General features: G+C 43.0%; 1 protein-coding gene across 1 annotated transcript in view; it reads left to right on the top strand.

Annotated features, from left to right (window-relative positions):
* The window catches only part of SHC3 (SHC adaptor protein 3), an 88023-nt gene that overhangs the window by 56464 nt on the left and 9317 nt on the right, over positions 1 to 22242 (top strand). The window contains exons 5-10 of the mRNA XM_019555406.1: positions 4376 to 4429; positions 7000 to 7051; positions 11410 to 11536; positions 15669 to 15822; positions 19697 to 19793; positions 20831 to 21025. Coding sequence (XP_019410951.1) covers positions 4376 to 4429; positions 7000 to 7051; positions 11410 to 11536; positions 15669 to 15822; positions 19697 to 19793; positions 20831 to 21025 — 679 coding nt within the window. The remainder of the gene's footprint in view (positions 1 to 4375; positions 4430 to 6999; positions 7052 to 11409; positions 11537 to 15668; positions 15823 to 19696; positions 19794 to 20830; positions 21026 to 22242) is intronic.

Here is a 22242-nt window from a genome sequence, read left to right as displayed (position 1 = left end):
AAAAAAATCTGTGACCTTAGAGACCAGGAATAATTTTAATAAAGGGCCAGCTCTTCAGCAGTGAAGTTGCACTGATTTACCTATACCTGAAAATCTTCCCCAAATTATTTCAGCTTCTCTCTGTAATATAGATAGAGGAAATTCCAGTGAATTGGGATCATTAGAGATGGCTAATAGGTGGAATAGCCATGTCTACTACTTTGAGAAATGATGAACTGCATCTGGCCACGGTGACTGGGAAATAGAAGAGTCTTTGAAAAAAGAGCTGTCTGTTGATGGTCCCCTTTGTTTCTGGTTTGTCTCATATTAGATTACCCAGGACACAGAATCACAGAAAATGAGGGTTGGAAGGGACCTCTAGTTCAACCCTCTGCTCCAAGCTGCACCATCCCCAACTAGATCATCCGAGCTAAGACTTTGTCTAGCTGGGTGTTAAAAACCTCCAAGGCTGGAAAATTCTATAACCTATAAATTTGAACCTATAAAGCCAGATAAAGTGTGATGCATTCATTCTGGCATACCTATAAGAATGCTGAAAATAAGACTGGCTTTATGATTAGTTTTCTGCAATGCCGTGCAAGAAAGATGGGCTGGCAATAGTCTCCTGTCCCTGGACTGGCTGGGCTTGGAAGCAAAGCCAGAAGAACAGAGTTCTCAGTCTAATGTGTGGGAAGGGAAGTGTCAGGGACTGTTTGAGTCACAGTAATATGACAGTAATATTTTTATGATATTAATTAAGGACAGAGCTGGATGATATTTTTCAGCTAAATATTTTTCCACTAAAAATACAGATCTGGATGGCCTGAAATTTTCCCCTAATTAATTGTAATTTTGGAGCATTGTTTCAGTCAAAAGGCCCTTAAAAATGCTGGACAAATAAAATTCTGTTTTGTGACAGCTGGTTAAAACATTTTTTTAAACTCAGGAGTTAAACATTTAGTTCTGGGTCGAATGAAACATTTTGTTTGATTCAAACTGAAATGTATTCTGAAATTCTGAAAGAAGATTCAGTTTGCATCAACCTGAATTTTTTTCTTTTTCAATTTTCCAGCACTGCCAGTGGATTAAGAAAACATTCTGGTCATTCCCCCGTGTAGTAATGTCACTGTGGTGTGGGGTTTTGAAGAAGGCTTTGGAGGAAAATCCTCCTTGCAGACTAAGAGGAATATAGTCCTCTGCTGAGAACAAAAGAATTCCAGATCTCTACAAGGGCTTTGATCACATGAGCAGTCTGAGCTGGAAATATTGTGAAAGCAGCATACTTTACAAGGAGGAAGACATTCATATTCTTCTCTGGTGACCTGTAACTCTGAAAGAGCAGACTCCAGAGAAAATCAGATCCAGCCTGTTCCTCACAAGTACACAGAGCTGCAGGAAGAAAAAGTGGAAGGAAAATAAGTTGGCTCAGAGATCATCATTTTCTATAACCTTCCACTCCCCAGACAAAGAATATTTGCTTTTTATTTTTCCCAAAAGAGGCACTGGCTGCTATTCTTGCATATATTTAGTAAGAACCCAATCCTGTGACACTTAAATCAAATGGTATAACTCCTTTTGGTACAAGCTCAAGCTTTAAATTAACTTGTCCTTCCTGGTTGTTCAGTGAACAAGGATTTTAAAAGTTAAATTTCAGCACAGCAATACAGAAGAACCATCCGTCTTAGATTGGAGATTCCTAGTAGTACATACATCTTTTCTGCTACGCTACGGACAAACACAATGTAGACACAAATCTGTTAGGCAAATTGAATATGGTCATTTCAGATGCACCAGGATTCACCTGAGAGAGGGATCAGTAATACTTTAATTTACAACTGGACTCGAAATCCTGAAAGTGTATCTTATTTAGGATAGGTCTTAAATATTTAATTGCATAGCAGATGTTAGAAGTAGTAGCATATTAAACATATTAAGCATTTTCAGCATGTACAAAATGGAGTAAATTAAAAAAAGATAAGAACCCTCCCCTCCACAGATCTTTAACTGCTGAAAAGTGGGGCGGTCCATTGACCTCAATAGGGCTGGGGTTGTAGTCCATACTTATTCTTCTCCCTTCTAGGGCAAGTGGCATTGTAAGAGCTTTAATACTAACTGAAAGAAATTACTGAAGACCCTAGAGACTTATATAATATGTTGATGAGTGCTATATAAATACCTCTAATACTGTATACTGCAGTCCCATGCAGGTGGCCCAGCAAAACTCTTGGTGGATAACACGCAAGTAAAGGATGTATGCATTAGGCCTGATTCTCAGCTACATAAAAGCTCCTTTACATTGCTCTGACAGTGTAATTGGGAATAGAGGTGGGCAACCATAATTCAGAACTGCTTGCAGTATAAAGACGTGTCAGGTGTGCAAAGGTCCATTTAATTTCAACTCAATTTTTAGGTTTATCAAACCAAATTAGCTACCCTTAGGGGGATTACCCATCTTTTCTATTTTCCTGAAAGCTTTTTGCAAGATTTCATACCAAAGACATGAAAATAAAAATAAAATGCATCAAATACTTCTTTAATTGGAAGTCATTTGTGCCTTTTTAAAAAATATTTGTCTGGTATTGATTTCAACACTATTTTGACTCCATTCAGCTAGAAAATCTGTTTAGTTTCCATCCCATCAAACTGCATGAGGGCACGGAAACTCCTAGAATCCACCGTTGACAGCCATGCAGGAACATGGAAGAATCAGAGTTTGAATGAACTAAATCCTTGATCACTTTTTATCATTACTGGATTATAAAGAAAATTGACTTCAGGAGATTCAAATTTCTCCCAACATCTTTATGGAGCCATGTTTTCAAACAAGATATGGTGTGACAAAGTTATGTGATGAGTGCTCAGTACACTTTGTCACTGCTATTATAAGATTTACAGTGGCTTTCACTTTAAAGAGTGCAAGAACATAAGGAGCACCATACTAAGTCAAACTATAGGTTCATTTAGTCCACTACTTTATTTCTCACAGTGGCTTGGGTGACTTCAGGCCGGTCCCTTGGCTGTGTACATCTCTGAGTAGGCTTTCATGGGGTAATGTCCATAGGCTCCTTAAGCTTTGTTACACATTAATTTTCAGTGGCTCAGGAAGCTCATACCCCTGGGTTGCCCACACATTACATCTGTCAACTAGTTTTAGGCACACTTAAAGTAGCTTAAAGTTATGCCATTCCAGGGCAGGTTTCTCTCTGATCCACGTTACTCAGCTCATGTTCCACAAATCGGTGACTCCTCAGAGATAAGTTGCCCAAGTTTCAGTCCTCCAGAATCCCAGGATGCAGCATCCCCTCCACCACTCTCCTGTTCTGTGTGAACAAAGTTTCTACCCCCTGAACTCTACTGCTCAGGGGGTGGTACTGGCATCAAGCCAACCCCTTCTCCCAGCCTTGGGGGTATGACCTGGCTAGGATGCTTCCAGGGATACAGATCAGTCTGGGAAAGAGGGTTAGGAGAGGTGGAAGGGAGAGCAAAGTAGGAGGCCAGATCAGTGTTCCCATGAGCTGGGCCTATCCAATTGTAATCCTGATTCCAATCCCAATTTCCTAAAACATGAGACTTTCTTTAATTTACTTTTTGTTTCTTTAAAAAAAAAATTATTTTAGCCTTTAGTGGCTTCAGTGGTTGACTTCCTTCATTGCACCACCCAGCCCCTAGCCGCCATTCCCACCCATTGCCTCTCCCCCTCCCATTTCACCTTCCAGTACCTATCATTACTCTCCCACTTCCAGCTTCATCCTCCACCCCCCACCAACCCATCCCCACCTAGAGCAGGGAAAGAAACCTATCTTGCCTTGCCAGCCCTCTAGTGGCAAATCACAGCTTTGCAGGTCCAGGACAGTCAGAGAAGGGTTTTAGCCTGAACGTGTGACTGCTCTAAACTCAAGCTAATGCTAATACAGATCAACATTTGACAAGGTTAAAATGTAATGGTTAAAGCCCTTAGATACATTCGAGGGGCAGTAGATGCTAGTTGGAATGCTCTGCTTGGTGTCTTCCCTTGACACCCTGGTTATTAACCTATGACCTGTACTCCTGTTCCTGTTTTATCACCCTTTGACTTAATTGTTATACTTCTGCTAACCATTGAAGTGATGCTAGTAGTTTTTGGTGGGTGTACGCTTATTGTCACCATGTAACAAAAAGAAGAGTAGAATATTTCAGCAGGGCATATCAAGAAAGAAAGAAACCCCCAAGTAGAAACATCTGATAGTCTTAAGTTTGTTTACAGTATCATCATGTTTCCTGCGAAATATAGGAATTATTTTGATCCTGGCTTTTACTTTTGGGGTGTACTTCATTTTTACAAGCTCTTAAAAAAAGCTCCAAGCTACATAAGAAAGCCTGCTGACTTATACTTAATTTTTTTGTCTGATCCACACAGATCATAGCCAATCATCATATGCAGTCTATTTCTTTTGCATCTGGAGGTGATCCGGTAAGCATTTCTTTAGTTTTTCTTTTACTCTTGTTGGTATTGTTATCTGAGGACCTTATCATTTATCTCATACATGGCATTTATCACATATCCTACTTAAAGGAAAATATAAACACAATAACTCCTGTTTCTTGTTACATAAATTCTTGACTACTACCATCAAACTCTCTTTAGGGGAAACACGGACAGGCAGTAATAAATCCTCCTCTTTGAATGACTGAAACGAAAAGGCATTGAAAAGCCTCAAGTGTTTCATATAAAGCTTGATAAATATTGCAGATGTGACTCCCTGTTTTGCACAGTAAGCTGCTTTGAAAAAGTAAACTCAAATTGGTGTCATTTGAATCTTCATCTGCATTGTTACCCCCTTTGTCCTCCCTGCAATGACAGACTTAGAACGCAGTTATATTTCTAGTAAGGTCATTCAGTGTAATCTTTTTCCCCTCTCTTTTTTTCCCCCCAACTTCACCTTGAGAAAGTAACAGAGTGGGGTAAATCCTGTCCTCAGAAATGTTCATTTCACACAGGTGTAACAATGTGGCTGGGTATCCAAGACAGCTGCCACACACAGGGGCAGTGGTTATTTCCGCTTGCTCCTACCACCACTGGCATGATCACTTGCCCTGGTCCCCCCACCCTAGTTGCTCTACTGATTCCACACATGTCTTTGAAGACAGGGTTTGATTTTTTTGGGAGAAGCTCCATTTCCCTAAATTGGCCAAGTTCAGTTTTACCCTCTGATACACATATGGTGCTTGCACTTACCTCATGCATATCAAAGGCAGACCGGTGTGCTTGTTGCTTATCTACATATTTTTACAAGAGGTCCACCTAATTTCACACTAAATATGCTTCAAAATTATTTCCCAGCCATGAAGAATTGAAGGAATTTCAAAACAGTAAAAGTCTCTCCTGAGTCTTCAAAGCTTTTTAGTTGAGATTGATTTATATTGCCAGGGACAGGTCCACTCATATGACATATGTAAGGTGCTATGTATCCTCTGCACAAGAGATCTCTCACCTTTACTGTGGTATAATTTAATATAATCCGTTTCTCTTAGAAGAAGATCCTTAATGTGTTTGCAGTAGGTTAGATATGAATACACCATAAAGCACAAATTCATTTCTGAGAACAGTTCTGTTAAACTCAGTGACATTACAGCAGTGATACATTTGAAGCACATTACAATAATAATTCAGGGAGCAAAGCACTGATCAACAGCAGCTCAGAAATACAACAGATTGCCATAAATGCTGTAAATGAACAATTCCTGCAGTGGGCAGAGGAGCGATTAGTACAGTTCCCTGCCTCCATAAGAAAAAGACTTTGCCACTCCATCTGCCACCCCAAATGCTAAGTCCTTGAAACACCACTGCCTCCTGCCCACTGGTGGAGTGAACAGGAGAGCTGCAGCAGTAAGAGATTTGAACTGGAGTAAACAAGCTCTTCCAAATGTTTTCGTGAGACAAAAAGCATGCCACTGAGTCACTGAGCTACCAGAGACATCACATTGCACCAAGGATGGGAGCCAGCCAGAGCTGATGAAATTGTAAAGTAGTGTTGACAACAAGACCCCTTTACTATGAGCTCATCCTGGGGGTGGAGAGGGTAGGTGTGAGTATTCACTAATACTCAGCAGGCTTGTCACAGTAGGCTAATCACAGAGAGAACTTTAAATAAAAGAACAAGCTTGCTCATATGGCAGGTGGCTCTTTTGTCGCAGGCACAGAGAAGGAAAGGAAGATGCAAAGGTTGGGTTTTAATTAGGCCACAACATTACTCACCTGGGAATTGTGTGGCAATAACTTGTACAGTGCTGGTCATCGTTTCTTAATCACGTTTACAAGGTAAGGGACTGCATCATTCCCCCTACCTCTCCAGAGCTTTCTCTGCATGGGTTGGTGATCCCCCAACCCCCACACCTCGGACGAAGTTTTAGGGGATGGAGAAAGGGGTTGTCTCCTTTCTGTATGAGACATTTTTCCAGGTCAGGTGCCCCTACACTACAGTTCAATCTGCGGCATATGTCTACCTTCTATCTCACACACAAACAAGATTGACTATTTTGAAAGAAAATCCAATTGTGCCCAAAGAGCAGGGCTCTCAAGAATGCTCTTCATCCCAGGACTTCAGTCTATCATTTTGATACTCTGAGCCCAACCAACCCTACAAGGGATTGAAGACAAGGACTGAGGCTTTGATTCTTTGCTCAGTCCTGACACAGAGCCTGCTAAAGTCAATGAGAGTCTTTTAATTGACTTCCAAGGGCTTTGAGAGAGGTCCTTACACAGCTGTAAATTAAGGGCAGTGCTTTTCAAGGCACACTGGTGTGACTGAGTGGGAGCAGAGCCAAGATCATACATTTTTTGCAGTGAAATAAGAGTTGCTTTTGCAGAAGCTTTAGTGGTATCCAAGCAGCCAGTGTTCAAACATTATAGGCATGGTGCTTAGCAGGGCATAGTTAGTACTTTTCTACAGCATATCTGAAATCCTTATATGCTATTCATTGGTCTTTTGTCATCATGCAAAAATGTTCTTGTTCATGATACATATCTTCCTTTTCTCATAGGATACAACAGACTATGTTGCATATGTAGCTAAAGACCCTGTTAACCGCAGAGGTAAGGTACACATCATATTTGGCACCTTCTTTCCTTTAAAAACATTAATTATTAATATTTTAATTCCTGGTATTTTGGGGATTTTTCCAGAAAACAGAAATGAAACAAAATAAAGGCTTTATACCTGAGCTGATAATTGGTACAATGACATAGCAGTAAACAGGGACCACACACAAGTTAGTCTAGCAGCACAAAATTGTTCTTATTCATTAAATATATTTCAGTTTTTTGGGGTTCTTTTCATGTCTGAACTGGACCTTCTGCACCAACTCACTGCAACTTGCAGGAAAGGAGAACATAGCCTTTTTTTGTCTGTGATCTTGATTAAATCTGTTACCTAATTTTCCTGCTTGAGATCAGACATCCATTTCACTGTAAGTTCTCCTGTTAGTGATTGTTTCCGATGTTTGGGATTTTGGATGTGGCTTAGATTCTCCTTAATAAGAGCAAATCATAGAAAAACAGAGAGGAAATCATAAATTAAAAGGAGAGCAACAAAATAAACTTCCCTGCTCTTATAACAAAAGGCAGTGTGTTTTAGTTTCAAAATATTGTGTAGTGTTTCTGAGATTGAGTCCTAGAATGATTTAGGAGCCTAAAGTAGGTCCTAGGCAGAATTACGGAGCCCAAGTCTAAAGTTGTGATGCTGAAACCTCCTTACACAGCTCTACATTAAAGGCAGTGCTTTTGAAGACACACTGGTATGACTGAGTGGAAGCAGAACAAAGATTATATATTTTTTGCAGCGGAAGAAAGAGTTGCTTTTGCAGAAGCTTTACAGCCTAACCATGGAGGTGTAAACATCCCATATGTGCCACAGTCTATGACCTTATCATTCTCTTTGCTGCCTACAAATTTTATTTTTCCTTCTCTGTAGAAGCAACCTAAGCTTGACAGGGCTGAGGATCTTGATGCCTAAGCCCTATTGGAATACAGAAACTAGGCATACCTAGTCCCCTTAAAGGCCATATCAGGTAGGCCTTTGTAGATCATGCCTAACAGGGAATGACAGGATTGGAGTCCCTACAAGTTAAACTGGCAGTCACCCTCTGCTCCCAGGCTCCTCTCTCCTGCCCCCCACCAGTGCAGGTGGATCACATTATGGGGGCCTCTGAGGGCTTTTTTAAGTCCCCAAAGCAGGTAATAATCCACCCTTTCCACCTCGCTTCCTCTCCATGCTCAGAGGCATGTCCCCTCCACTCCCCTCTCCTTCACTCCTAGCACCTGCTGCTGCTTTCCCCACTCTCCCAGGGGTGGGGGAAACTCCAGGCTCATTCCTACCTGGTCCAGTGGAGCTGCCTGGGGGCTGGGCTCAGCTGGGGACCACAGCAGCAGCAATTGGTGGGAGGGTACCCTCTCTCATGCCTGCTCCCAGAGAGCTGGGCAAGTAGGAGGAGCCTACCCTGCTGCTGCTGCTGCTGCTGTTGTTGCTGTCTCTGACACTGTTCAGTCCAAAAGGATGGGGTGTCACTGTACCACTGTACCCCCTCCAGCTCCACCCCTGGATGCAATAGCGTAAGTGGTTGAAAAGTAGGAAACCCAGGTTTAATTTTCTTTTTTGCCTGACTGGGTTCAAATTCTCAGATGCCACAAAAAGATCATTGCGTTGCAGCTGTACCACTGTGCATACAACACTGGGCCAGAAAGACAGTTTTTAGAGTGCATTTGACTCTCTGGTCCAAGGACAGGAGGGATGAAACCTAGGCGCACCCATACACGTGACAGAACTCTGCTCCGACGTGTGCAGAGCAGACTCCATTAATGGAGCCTGCTGTGAGTCTGCTGGAGTGTGCTAATTAGTGTGTTACAACAGCTTCCAAGTCACATGTATACAGCATTCTTAATGAGCTTTAGCTAAAGCACCCCTGCTGCCATTCTGAAGTGCAGGATGCTGAATACGCATGACGTGGTGGATGTTTTAATTAAAGCAGCTCTCAGAGCTGCTCTGCTTAAAATGCCCCCTCTGTCCCTGCCCCAGAGCACATGTACAGATGCCCCGGGGTTTTAGTCCCTGGTCCCAGTAATGTATTGTGTACCTGCTTCATGTACTGTGTGCCTTACTTCCAATTCAGATTTGCTTAGCCTCAGCTTCCTGACCCTGATTCCTGTTATGCCTTTCTCCACCAGGTTAAAGAGCTGTTTAGTGTCTGGTATTTTCTCCCAGGGAAGGTACTTATACACTGTAATCAAGCTACCTCTTAATTTCTGTTTTTTGTTAAGCTAAAGAGATTGAGCCCTGTAGGTCTCCAACTGTACGGTATTTTTCCAACCCTTGACGCATTTTTGTGGTTCTTTTCTGTACCCTCTCCAATTTTCCTACACTTCTTTTAAAATGTGGAAAAGCATCTCATTAGCCCTTTTTTTGCTATAGCATTGCACTGAGAGCTCACTGTAAGTTACTTGTCCATTATGTCTTTGCTTTCCAGAGTACAGCCTTCCATTCTGTTGAAATGGTCTGAATACCTCTTTCCTAGACATAGAAGCTTGCATTTCCCTGTATAACTTTGCATTTTGTTTGACTGAATTCAGCTTACCAGTATGCTGAGGGTGACTGCCTCATTCTTTATCATTCTACCAAGCTTTGTGTCATCTGTAAATTTCAGTGGAAGTGACTTTGATATTTAACTCTCCTTAGCCCTTTTTTAATGAACATGCTATTGAATTATTACTATCTATTTTTGCATTTACAATGGGCTGCACATCGCAGACATGTACAAGAAGACTTATTTCTCCTCCAGAGAGGTTAAAATGGCAGAAAATGCTTTTCCTTTCAAAATCTAATGCTCTTGCAACCTAGAGGCAGTCTGCCTTCCACCCACCCAGCTTGTAACATACACTAAGGAAATAGACCTGTGTGAGACAAACCTTTCTCTCTTTTTATAAGAAACATCTTTTCTACTTGCTCAAAGTCCATTCTCGTATCCAAGGAGACAGGTTACCCGTTACGTCATCTTCTGATACCAATTTCTTGAGTATGACTCATCCTTCATTTCAGCCCCCAACAAGGTTAGCAGCAGGCAGTATACCTTCTTTAGATACCTGTTTCCATATGGATATTATAGTTTTTTGTTCAACTTAACTGCTTTCAGACTATGCATTTGCAGGTAAAACACTATGAGAGCCAGGGAATCCCTCCGTGCTGGTAGTTAAACACCACCAATAGTGCAGTTTATTTCTCTAGGGCAAATTTATGTGGTCTGCAAAATGCCAGTGGCATTATGTTCTGTCTTTATGACAGTGACATGCACTGGGTTTGGATTGCAAAATCCCTCTGTAGCCCAGGAACATTTCCTGCAAATCAAAGCATCATCCAAGTCTATGGGCAGGAATAACAGGCATTGCATAGGTTGAAAAAGACCCTGGAACTGCATACTTGCAAATTTGGTGTCCCCCAGCTTTGGCTGGCTCACAGGTCCATCCTGTATGCTAGCTTGTTGGAGGCGATTGCCTAGACCTGTCTCAACTGCAGTACACCTGTGACTGATAAAATTGTACAACCAAACACAAATGTCACCATTTTCATTTATGTGTATTGTTAGGTTAGTATGTAGAATCCACAGAGCCCCAGTCCTAGGCATTGGACATATGTAGTAGAAGCCAACCCCTACCTTGACGCATTTAATAGTCTATATAGACACGACATAAACAACAAAGTGGGAGGGGAGGGAGAGAGATTAAATGCCTCATTTAAAATGGCAGAGCCAGCTAGGAACAAAACTATAATGTGAACTGAGGACTCCTGGCTCAAGACGGTACCCTGTTCATGAACTCTGCTGCCTGTCCAGAGATGACAACATTTTTTGAATAGGACAAATGATCTCACAGAGGTTTTTACAGTGCCTTTTCTTTGTACCCGTGAGGTGCATCTGCCACTATTAACTTAGTTCAGTGGTTCTCAGTCTTTTCAGTCAGGGCCCTCCTCCACAACCTTGAATTTGGCAGCACCCCTGGTTGAGAAAATTTGCCTCTGCCTATGTCAGTGATTCTCAGCCAGGGTGCTGCTGCATGCTTCTGCCCATATGAGGGTTTTCTGATAATGAAGGATATTTAACTCATTTTCCTGAACTTCAGGAGTTTTTAGAATGAAGAGACTGGACTGGGGTCTCACATCAGCTTTTTAAAAAAAAGTTATAATGCAGTAATTCTATCTAACCTTAGTGGAATCACTCCAGGCTTAAGATATTCTAAGTGTGAGGAGAATTTAACCCATTGTCTGGAAGTAGCTGTAGCTAACTGCTTCATATTTACATTTATGTTTACATGATGAATAGAATAGCTATGCCATTATCACTGCAGCATGGTAAGGATTGTATGAATAATAGTTTATAAATATCATTGTCTTCCCTTCTTTATTTTAGCATGCCATATACTGGAGTGCTGTGATGGCCTTGCTCAGGATGTCATCAGCACTATAGGGCAAGCATTCGAACTTCGATTTAAGCAATATTTACGCTGCCCCAGTAATATACCTGCTCTCCAGGACAGGTGAGTAACATTGCTATAGAAACCTTCTAAATCAATATTTCTGAGCCAGTAGGAGTTAATCCATGACTGCACAAGGGAGTTTTAGCAAAACTGGACACTCTTTAAAACAGTTTCCTGCTAAGTTAGTGAAATAGTATGGATGTGACATAATCATTTTAAAAGAATGTTTAAACATGACCTCAGGGCTAAATATTAGCTCTTAGAGAGAGAGAGAAAAGGAAGGCTGGATTTAGAGGTGATGTGTATTAAAATATATATCACAAATCAGTAAGCAAGAATGAGGGAGACAAAACTGGTATAAGCTTGTCTGCCAGATGACCAGAAGAAGTATGTTACACAACTTCTCTAAATTTGGCTCAGGGTCAGTAACATAATGTGAAGCATGATTTTAAAATAATCCTGCCCAGTGCCACATATACAAGACATATCAGTCTATACCTAATTTAAATCCAACTTTTCTTCCAGTTTGGGTGGATTCTTAGATTGATACAAATGGTTTAGAGTTGAATCTGCACAATTCCCTTGTAAGATCTCAACTATTCCCAAAAAAATTGATTTGGTGCTTATAGAGATTTTTCTTTCTCCTGAAAGTAAAACTACTGATAACCTTTATCCCTCCTGTGACAAACAGAGCCAACTTATGGCCCAGTTGGGAGACCAGCCTGGTCCTTTTCTCCTTGGGCCAACTGCCTACCTTTTTCTCCTGCCACACTTTGATGTCATATTGTTTTGATGTTAATAGGTGGGAGGCTGCCCTTCGATCTTCCCTGATGTCAAGGGCCTAATATACAAGATCCAACCATCCCTACATGTGTCCCGTGCTTCACAGATGTTTCCTTCAGCTAGGTAGCACTGGGACTTCAGCTCCAGAGCCTCACATGAGACTCTTACTCCCCACCAGAGCTCAAAGTCCCAGCACCCTTGCACATGTTTCCAGGCCTAGCACCTGGCCTCCCTACTGGTGCACACACCAGGCCTTCCATAGCCAGCCTAGCACCCGGCCTCCATTCAAGTGGCTCACACTGGGCCTTGTCAACTGTTTCCTTTACCCCAGGGCCTCACCACTGCACCCCTCAATACTCTGCCCTACTACTTGGGCTGCTTAACTGCCTCCTCATCTCCAGGGCCTCACAACTATGCCCTACAACTCAACAGCCTCTCACAACACTGCCCCAAACTCAGGCCTCACTCCCCCCCCACCTGGGCTACACTATTCTGCCCTCTCTCAGGGCCATGCTACTGCACCCTACCACTTGGCTCGGGGTCGATCACCTCCACAGGCTCAGGTGGCACTCCGCTTGCCATGCCTGGCCTCCCACTCCACACTCACACTTAAGGCTCCAGGTAGAACATCTCTGCAGGCTCAGGTAGCACTCTCCTGCTGTGCCTGGCCCACCTCCAGGGTCTAATACTCCACAGGGCTCAGGTATTCTGTGTGCCTGGCCCTGAGCTCAAAGCCCGCCCAAAGGTGGGGGCAGGGGTTTAGGCGCTCCCAACCTGCCTTACACCAGGATGGTCCTCAAACCTGGGATGTAATTGGCCCTGCCTTGCCACAGGCAGGACCACTAGGCCTCCCTATCCTGTCAGGGTACAGTTTCAGGTCATGGCCAGGACCAATGATATCTCCTCCTTCCCTATAGCCCCACCCTTACTTCCCAGGTGTTCCAGGATTAGCCCAACCCAATGTTGCCTCCTTGGGCCTGCCACACAGACTGTCCTGCTTTTATATCAGAGCTCTACCAAAATGGCCACCCTCGTCAGACACCTGGTGGCTGGCTACTCTGGCCCTTTAAGTGATGGAGCACTGAAGCTGCTCCATCATACCTCCAATCCATTATTTGATATCCATTGGAAAGAAGCATGATTTCTACAAATGAATACATTGAGAAAAACTGGGCGGTCCCTCCCATGAAGAGGAGCACAAGCAGAAGGACCAAGTGGAGGAAAACCTTGGTAGCATTATTAAACTAAGCAAACTAGGTTTTTCTCCTATCCAGAGAATAATGTTTAGTAGGGCCATGTGCAGCTTCAGTAGCAGATTCAATTCAGATGAGATTCAGCCTGATTCAGGGACCAAATCTCCAAATCCAAATTGAATCAGGAGACCAAATAAAAGCCCTGAATTGATTCGAAGCATCTGAGTCGATTTGCAGAAGTTTCGGAAAAGATTTGGCCATAGACTAAACAGGCAGCTGAATTTCTCTGAATCAGCGCTGAATCTTCCAAAGCTGATTCAGACAGATCAATTCAGGATGGTGATCCAAATCTCTGAATCGAATCACTGTCCTCTGAATCATCCAAATCCAAATCTGAATCAAATACTTCCCTATTTACACAGGCCCAATGGTTAGGGACCTACTGAATTCAAGACAGCTGTCCACTGATTTCGTGGTCAGAATGTGGGGTCTGGCAGCCATTTTATGGAGAATTGTGATGGGGTCCCCAATCCCTCTGATTGGCCAAAGTACTCTGGTGACCCTGCTTTTCACTGCTGATTGGCTGTGAAGGCTGTCCATTATGTGGCCCCAAGCCAAATGACAGGCAGCCCTCACAACCATCAGTGGTGAGGGGTGGGGATGGCAGCCATCTTGCTGGCAGCCCCTCAAGTGGGAAGTCCCCCCTTGTCCCTCCCCCCTCTCTCCTGCCCCCTCTTCCCACCACCAGCAGGCTGCTGCAGATCCCCAAAGACTGCTAGCTCCCTCTGGGGACCCAGTGTTTTATTTTCAGTAAGTTTTCTTTTTTTCCTGTGGATTTCATGGCCATTGCCTGCTTTTGTGGGGAACACTGGATTTTGCTAAATCTATGAAACTGCGATTTCAGTCGGTCCCTAGTGATGGCTCATGCTCCGTAAAGATTTTCAGGTCCCTTTCCCTGACCTCAGTCTCTGTTTCCTCATAGTGTTTTAGAAACTTTTTCCATCGTGTTAACAGAATAACAAGTCTACTGGGAACAACAATATTGAGAACCTCAAGGTTGCTCTGAATGGTGATACAAAGATGTACAGCAGCTAGTAAAGGCACAATGCCTGAATTCTCAACATTGCTAATGCCTGGATTTGCAACATAATTTTGTCATTGCCAATATTAGCAATGGTCAGAATTTTTAAAGAAATTGGACCTACTGGAACAGGATAACACATGCATCCACATTTAGAAGATGAAAACACTATACATTTAGATATTTGCAAAGAGGGCGGTATTCTTTGGTTCCCTTTTGAGTAAGCCTTTTCTGCTGTAGGCTATGATTGAAATTTATCATGCAGAATTTTGGCCTAAGCACCCTGAAAATTCCATTTTGAGCTCATCTATAGTAGTGTAAATCCAAAAGCTATGCACCCTGTCTCCTAAATTATGCCAGGGAATGGGGAGAATATTATGAATATAAAATGCCAGTATTCTGAAAGGAAAGCATCATATTCTTCTTCTTTGTTGGCTTAAGTAATTGTATTTGGTGGAATGAAATAGTGTTTCAGGGTACGGACAATTATACCCAAAGAAAAAAGGGGATGTATTTCTTGATAATTTGCTATAACTTTTTTGTGTGCCTATTCTGTTCTACAAAAAAGGAAAATTTAGTAGCTGTTTCATACTGGTATAAACTGCCTTGAGTTAGCTTTATATGCTGTAGGATAGGAGAGAACACAAACAACAGTTACAGAAGTTAATGCATGCTTATGAGTGGTAAGTCCCCCAAACCTCGTAAAGTGGTATCATTATTTTACTGGTTCACAGGCTCAAGCCGGTTGAGTTCACAGGAGTCTTGCCTGATTTACTGTTATTTTGATTAGTTTTAAGATATCATGAAATATGAATTTTAATAAATCAACCAAACAATCAAAAATATTACAAATGCCACAGTAAACTTAAATACCAGAGGTGGAAATTGTTTGACCATGTTTATTATTAGGGAAATATAAGGTTTGATACAAAGCCTACTAAAGTCAATGCAAAGGCTTCCATCAGGTTCAGTGGGCTTTAGACCAGGTCCATAAACAGAGGTGGGCAGCTGCTTGATATCTTACTGATGTCACTGACAAAGAGCTGAGTAATAATTGTCCCATTTTAGACCATTCTACAATGTTGCAAGTGCTCTCCTAAGCAGAAATGAGAAGCAAAGCCATTGTTTTTTACAGGATGCAGAGTTTTGATAAGCCTTGGATGGAGGACGAGGGGGAAGCAATGGAACATCCTTATTACAACAGCATTCCTAATAAAATGCCCCCTACTGGGGGTTTTATTGATGCCAGACTCAAATCCAGGCTTCCTAACGTGGCAGACACTGCTCAGGTCAGTGATTCATTAGCTGTTCAGTTTCATAGTCAGGGTAAGCAATCAAAATTTGAAAGCAGTGTATATTTTCAGGTTTATACTCTGAAGATGTGATGTATCTTGCACTTTTCATGTACAGCTGGCTTCTTTTGTTGCAGCTTATCTGTTGTGGCATCACATTCATTCCTTGACTTGAATAAGAGATGAAACATGGTTTGTTGTTTACAAGTTAAATTTTGGCTTATCCTGCTGGACACATGGTGAAGCAGAGGTTGCAGATGACCTTCTCTCAAAATCTAGCAGACAGTCAAAACCATAGCTTTCTAGACCCTCACATGCTAGTGGGATATGTCTCTGGCTACCATTTGTTGACTATCCTATTACTGGGTGGCTCACTAGGCAGGAATGATATGGTCCCTAGTCCTTGTTAATACACAGATGCAAAAGTCCTTAATAGGAGTGATGCTAAGTGCATTGGTCCCAGTCTTTCCTGAGTCAGTCTGCCAGCAGATATACACTTCTTTTGGCTCCCCTCAACATCTTCTTGCCCACAAAAATGAGAATGTAGCCCTGTGCAGTTAACGAGAGCTATAACAACAAAGTGCCCTTTTAACAGAGTCTTTGAGCCTTATTACCAGTAGGCCTATGCGAAGTGGCTAGTATTTGCTTTGGATTCGGCTGATTCGTAGGACAGTGCTTTGATCCAGTGATTCAAATCACTGTCCCGAATTGATACAGCCAAATCTGATTCAGAGATTTGGCTGCCGCCGAATCTCTGAATCAAACAGGCCCCATCCTCTGCCTGCTCTCCCAGCTTTGTCGATGGCTGCCCCACCCAGCCCCAGCCTCCCAGCTCTTTAAAAAAAACCACCCTGCACTCACAAACTACTGCCAGGTGGGGTGTGGGAGGCAATCCCTGCTGCCCCCCACTGCCCCGTGCTGTGTGGGGGGATCTGTCACGAGCCCCCATCCCCTGCCCACTCTCCCAGCCCCAGCTCCTGGCTCTTAAAAAAAATAAAATAAAAAAGCCCCGCACTCACCAGCTCCTGCTGGGTGGGGGACAGCGATCCCCACTGCCTTCCACTGCCCTGTGCTGCATGGGGGGCTCTGCCACGAGCTTCCAGAAGCACTGGTGGCTACACTTTTTTTTTTTAAAGAACTGGGAGCTGGGACCAGGCAGGGCAGCTATTGGAGGGACTGGAAGAGTGGGCGGGGATGGGGGCTCATAGCAGAACCCCCTGCCCAGCATGGGGCAGTTGGGAGGCAGTGGGGATCGCCCCTCTTCTGGCAGCAGCAGGTGAGTGGGAGCTTTTTTTTTCTTCTTAAGGAACTGGGAGCTGAGGCTGAGCGGGGCAGCCATGCGGAGGGGAGGGGGAGCTGGGAAAGTAGGCGGGAGTCCGGGGACACTCAGAGGGGCTGGGGGAGCAGGCAGGGGATGGGGTCTGGTGGGGGTCCTTCCATGGTTCCTCGCCCCTCTGCCAGCCCCCTCCCCCACTTCTGGCACAGAGTCCAGGTCCAATTCGGAGAGCTTCAAATCAATTCAGGCCTTTTTATTGGTCTCCTGATTTGATTTGATTCGGATTTGGACATTTGGCCACCGAATCAGGCCAAATCTCCTCTGAATCGAATCAGCACCCAAAGCGTCTGTCTGTTATTGTCTGTATACATGGTTAAGAGGGCAAGAATATCATTTGCTTCCTGATTCAATTGTGCTGTTCTTGGACCCACATCCAAGGGTAATGCTTATAGACTATGGCTCTTTAAGTTGATCTGTAAGTACTATTTCCTGCAACTAAATGAAACCTCATTGATTTTAGTGGGCCTCAGCAGGTTTAATAGTTTCATAGTTGGTAGAGTTGGAAGGGACCTGAGCAGATCAAGTCTGACTCCTTGCTATGGCAGGAAATAGTACTGGGGTCAAACAACCCTGGCAAGGTGTTCATCCAGCCTCCTCTTAAAGACCCCCAGGGTAGGAGCCAGCTTGGCTAGCTGCCCTGACCATGAAGTAGCGCCTCCTGATATCTAGCCTAAATCTACCCTCTGCCAGCTTGTGACTGTTATTCCTGGTCACTCCTGGTAGTGCTTGGGGGAACAGGGACTCCCCCAATGCCTGTTGTCCCCCCTGACTAGTTTGTAACAGGCCACTAGAACCCCCCTCAGCCTTCTCTTGTGGAGGCTGAACAGGTTCAGGTCCTGTAGCCTCTCCTCGGAGGGCCTGCCCTGCTGCTCCCTGATCATGTGCGTGGCCCTCCTCTGGACCCTCTCCATGTTGTCCACATCCCTCCTGAAGTGCGGTGCCCAGAACTGGATGCAGTACTCCAACTGCAGCCTGACCAGTGTTGCATAGAGGGGGAAGATCACCTCCTTGGATCTGCTTGAGATGCATCTGTAGATGCATGACAAGGTATGGTTGGCCTTCCTGACTGCATCCCCACACTGTCAGCCCATGTTCATTTTGGCATCAATAATGACTCCTGCAATAATGACTTCTGCCTCTGCACTGGTGAAAAGGGAGTTCCCCAGCCTGGTAAAAGAAGGTTGCCCTAATCAGGTGGTGTCAAAATAAAAAAGTCAAAATACTTGCCTCCGTAAGTCAGCACTACAGTCAAAGCTCTAGCTGCAGTCAGGTATACCTACCTGAGCTAGCTCTAATTAGCCAGCTCAGGTGTTGCAACCAGTGTAGCCATGGCAAACCAGAGATCAGCGTGGACTAGCCTGCAAGTATTTACCCAAGTTCTTGGGTGGTTTCTGCAACCCATTGACTGCTGCTGTTATACTGCTCTAGCTAGCTTGGATATATCTAAATAAGTTTCATAGAACCATAGAAAGTTAGGGTTGGAAGGGGCTGCAGGAGGTCATCTAGTCCAAACCCTTCTCAAAGCAGGACCAGCCCCAACTAGATCATCTCAGCCAAAGCTTTGTCCAGACAGGTTTTGAAACCCCCCCAAGGATGGAGCTTCTGCCACATCTGTTTCAGTGTTTTACTACTAGTGAGAAAATCCTTCCTAATATCTAACCTAAACTTCCTTTGCTGCAACTTGAGACCATTTCCCCTTGTTCTCTCATCTGCCACCACTGACAACAGTTTAGCTCCATCTTCTTTCAAACTCCACTTCAGGTAGTTGAAGACTGCTATTAAGTCTCCTCTCAGTCTCCTCTTTAGACTAAATAAGCCCAGTTCCCCCAGTCCTCCCTCCTAAGTCATGTCCCCCAGCCCTCTCATCATTTTTGTCACCTTCTGCTGGACTCTTTCCAATTTGTCCACATCCTTTTTGTAGTGGTGGGGCCCAAAACTGAACACAGTACTCAGATGTGGCCTCACCGGTGCTGAATAGAGGAGGATAATCACTTCAGTCACACCTTTGACTGCAGCATAGTCAGACCGTGTGTGGAACAACTTTCAGGATCATAGCCAAAGGTTGTTCTATTGCCAGTATACCTCTGTTTAATTCCCAGATTTATGCTATCTGGAGAGAGCCTTCTCCTCAACATAGAGTCGTTAGGTACCAGTGACTCAAAACTATTGAAACACTTGAATTTTTGAGCATTCCACACCATCTGTTTTCTGTAAAATATCCATTGAGATCAATATACTGTCAGAGTTTGCTCAAGTAAAGATGACTACACTGGAGAAGTTGATGTGCCTTTTTAGGATGGCAGGGGTTAATATAAACAGAAAGGAGTTAAGTACTCACACACCAATTATTTACCTAGCTTGACACAAACACACTCAACAAAGAATGTTCAATCAAAATTTCACCCACAAGAAATTTAAAGAAGCCGTGTGTAAGTGGAACACATCCTGAGAATTCATCAGAACTACCTGACACTGCAGCACACCCATTTAAAAGAAAAGGTTGCTGAAGCATGTTTTTGTGTGTGTGCACTACAGTCTGCCACAGCTGCAGGAAGAGAACAAATGTACTACCAGAGTCGACATTTAGGAGACAAATTCAGTGAAGACTGGCCTCATGCACCTCTTAAACAAGGTGAGCTATTTTTTATAATAATCATATTACTCATATTGGCCCCAACTGTGTAGTTGCATCTGTGTTGACACTGTGGGCCCACGGTGTGAGTCTGCTACATATAGGTCTTGCAGCAGTGAACTGTACTAAATTGGTAGGTTTGCTCCCACCTTAAGGTGAATTTCAGAGTGTGTGGTGGTGAAAGGCATTGGATAAACAGCACTGCAAACCTAAATCCAATGTAATTATGAAATACGGACATGCACAAAAACACATACACACACAAGCATGGAAAAGCCTATGTTTTCAAAATGCATTAATTGTTGGCAGCTCAACCTGGCCTTAAAAGAACCTCATTTCTAAAAAGGAAGTCAGTACTTTTTGAAAATCTGACCTCATACAGGTGTTTCATGCTGGCTTCCCCAAATAGAAGCAATATCAGTAGTAATTTCTGAAAATGTACACTCAGGTGTGTGTGCATCTGAGTGTGTGTATGTGTGTGCCCCCGTGTATGAGCTGAGCAAATTTTTTATAATTAATTTATTGTTTAAAATTCTGGGTTTTATTATTGGTGAGATATTTATGAGAAAAGTATAGCATTTTGAAATGTGCTTACGGTTGAACATTTTTTTGAAAATGTCTTCAGAAAATGTTAAAGAAATTGTTGGTCTAATAAAAGATATCATCTCGACTATGAGTCCTGATTGCCTTCTCCTCATTTGATGACTTTGTGGTGGCCTTGCAGATATTTTAAGAAAAGTATGCCATGTTACTTGTACAGCTAAGTCACCTGGTTTTATTTCAGTTCCTTGACTTGAATAACAAACACAGCATGAGTTTTGAAGATTATAATCAAATGTATAATTTAGTTTGAGCAAAAATTTAAGTTTAAAATTCACTTTTCTTCGTAACTAAAAATGGCTGCAAACTTTCTATACGATGTTGAGTCTGCAGTTTTGTTATCGATCCCTTCTAAGATTTTTCTAAACAATGCTGCTTTATCCTTTCACAAGCCTAATTAGAGAAAGACTTGGGGATAAGACTCTTGACTTTTCCAGGGTCCCTGGACATTTACGGCGTGCCAGAAGGGAAAACCCATTTCACCCCCACAGGAGAGGTACCAACTTATGTGAACACCCAGCATATAAATATGGAAGCTCTACTGGCGCTTCAGTCTGATGCTGAAAGCATGTTCAATGCCACAACAGACTGTACCAAAGAGAGCAGTCCAAGAAAAGATCTGTTTGATATGAGTAAGTTCCTTTTAAAATCTCTTTTCTAAATATAGATTCTGCATAATGAGTCTGTTATTTTGGCCCCAAAGAATCACCAATTATTCACTCCTAAAACTGTTTGAATTAATGATGGTAATTTTTTGAGTTAAAAAATAAGAGTGCTGATAGTTTTGAAACTAGTGTGTGTCAACCACCTGCTACAGACCAGATGGAGACTTGTCTTGTGCAATAAGGGGCCTGTTTACTCCCTTACATCCTGGGTAGCAGAGTGGGAGGGAAAGCAGGCTCAACAGAGCTGCTGCATCCTACCTACCCATGCAGATGGTCACACAAATGTGGGAATTTGCAGAGACTTGGCTCTGCTCCTGGTCACCTCCTGATGGGCTGGAATGGTAGGGAATATATAATAAATATCCAATGAAGACCAGGTGCAATAAAGGAAATGGGGGAGACATCGGACCGCTGAATAATGCATCCTATGCCTGGGATGGGTCATACGGTTTATCTTGCCCTATTTTTCAGCTTTGAAGTCAGTGTTAGCAAAATCAATATAATAACTCGACTTAATGGACACCTTGCTTCGGTCATTTGACCCCAGTTGTCTTTCCTGCTTGGTGCAGGGGACTGGACCCGATGAGCTGCCAAGGTCCCTTCCAGCCTTACCGTCTATGAAAAAAAAATCAAAACTATTCTTTTTTCAAATAATGGCATAAATATTGATCACATATTTTTTGGAATGTACTTGCTGGTATCTAGTGATCTTAGTGCTACACAACTGTGAGCACAGCACATTTAGCAGTGGCAAGAGGGGAGTTATTTTGTTTAACACTAGCCTTCTTTTCTATCTTTAAACAATTGCTGGCACAGGGCTTACTTCATTCACTTATTTCAATTGAATTAACTGAATTCATTTAGCTCAAGCTATAACAACCATACATTTTTTTTGTAAATGAACATGCATACAATTACATTGGATCAATATCCACAGAACTTTCCTAACAGAGCTGGTTGGAACTTTGTTTGTGTCAGTTGCCATAAAACTTTTGGCAGGTTGGTTTTGGGAGGACAAAATAAACCATATGACCCATCCCACGCATAGGATGCACTCTCTACCACTTCCTTTGTTTTTCATATTTTTTCATAGATATTTTCATAGACATTAGGGCTGGAAGGGACCTCGGGAGATCATCGAGTCCAGCCCCCTGCCCAAAGGGCAGGAAGTCAGCTGGGGTCAT

This window comes from Crocodylus porosus, unplaced genomic scaffold, assembly GCF_001723895.1.
Source record: "Crocodylus porosus isolate Cpor-Errol unplaced genomic scaffold, CroPor_comp1, whole genome shotgun sequence".
Taxonomy (NCBI): Eukaryota; Metazoa; Chordata; order Crocodylia; family Crocodylidae; genus Crocodylus; species Crocodylus porosus.
The sequence above is the reverse complement of the archived record's forward strand: the minus strand, read 5'-3'. Positions and strand labels throughout refer to the sequence as shown.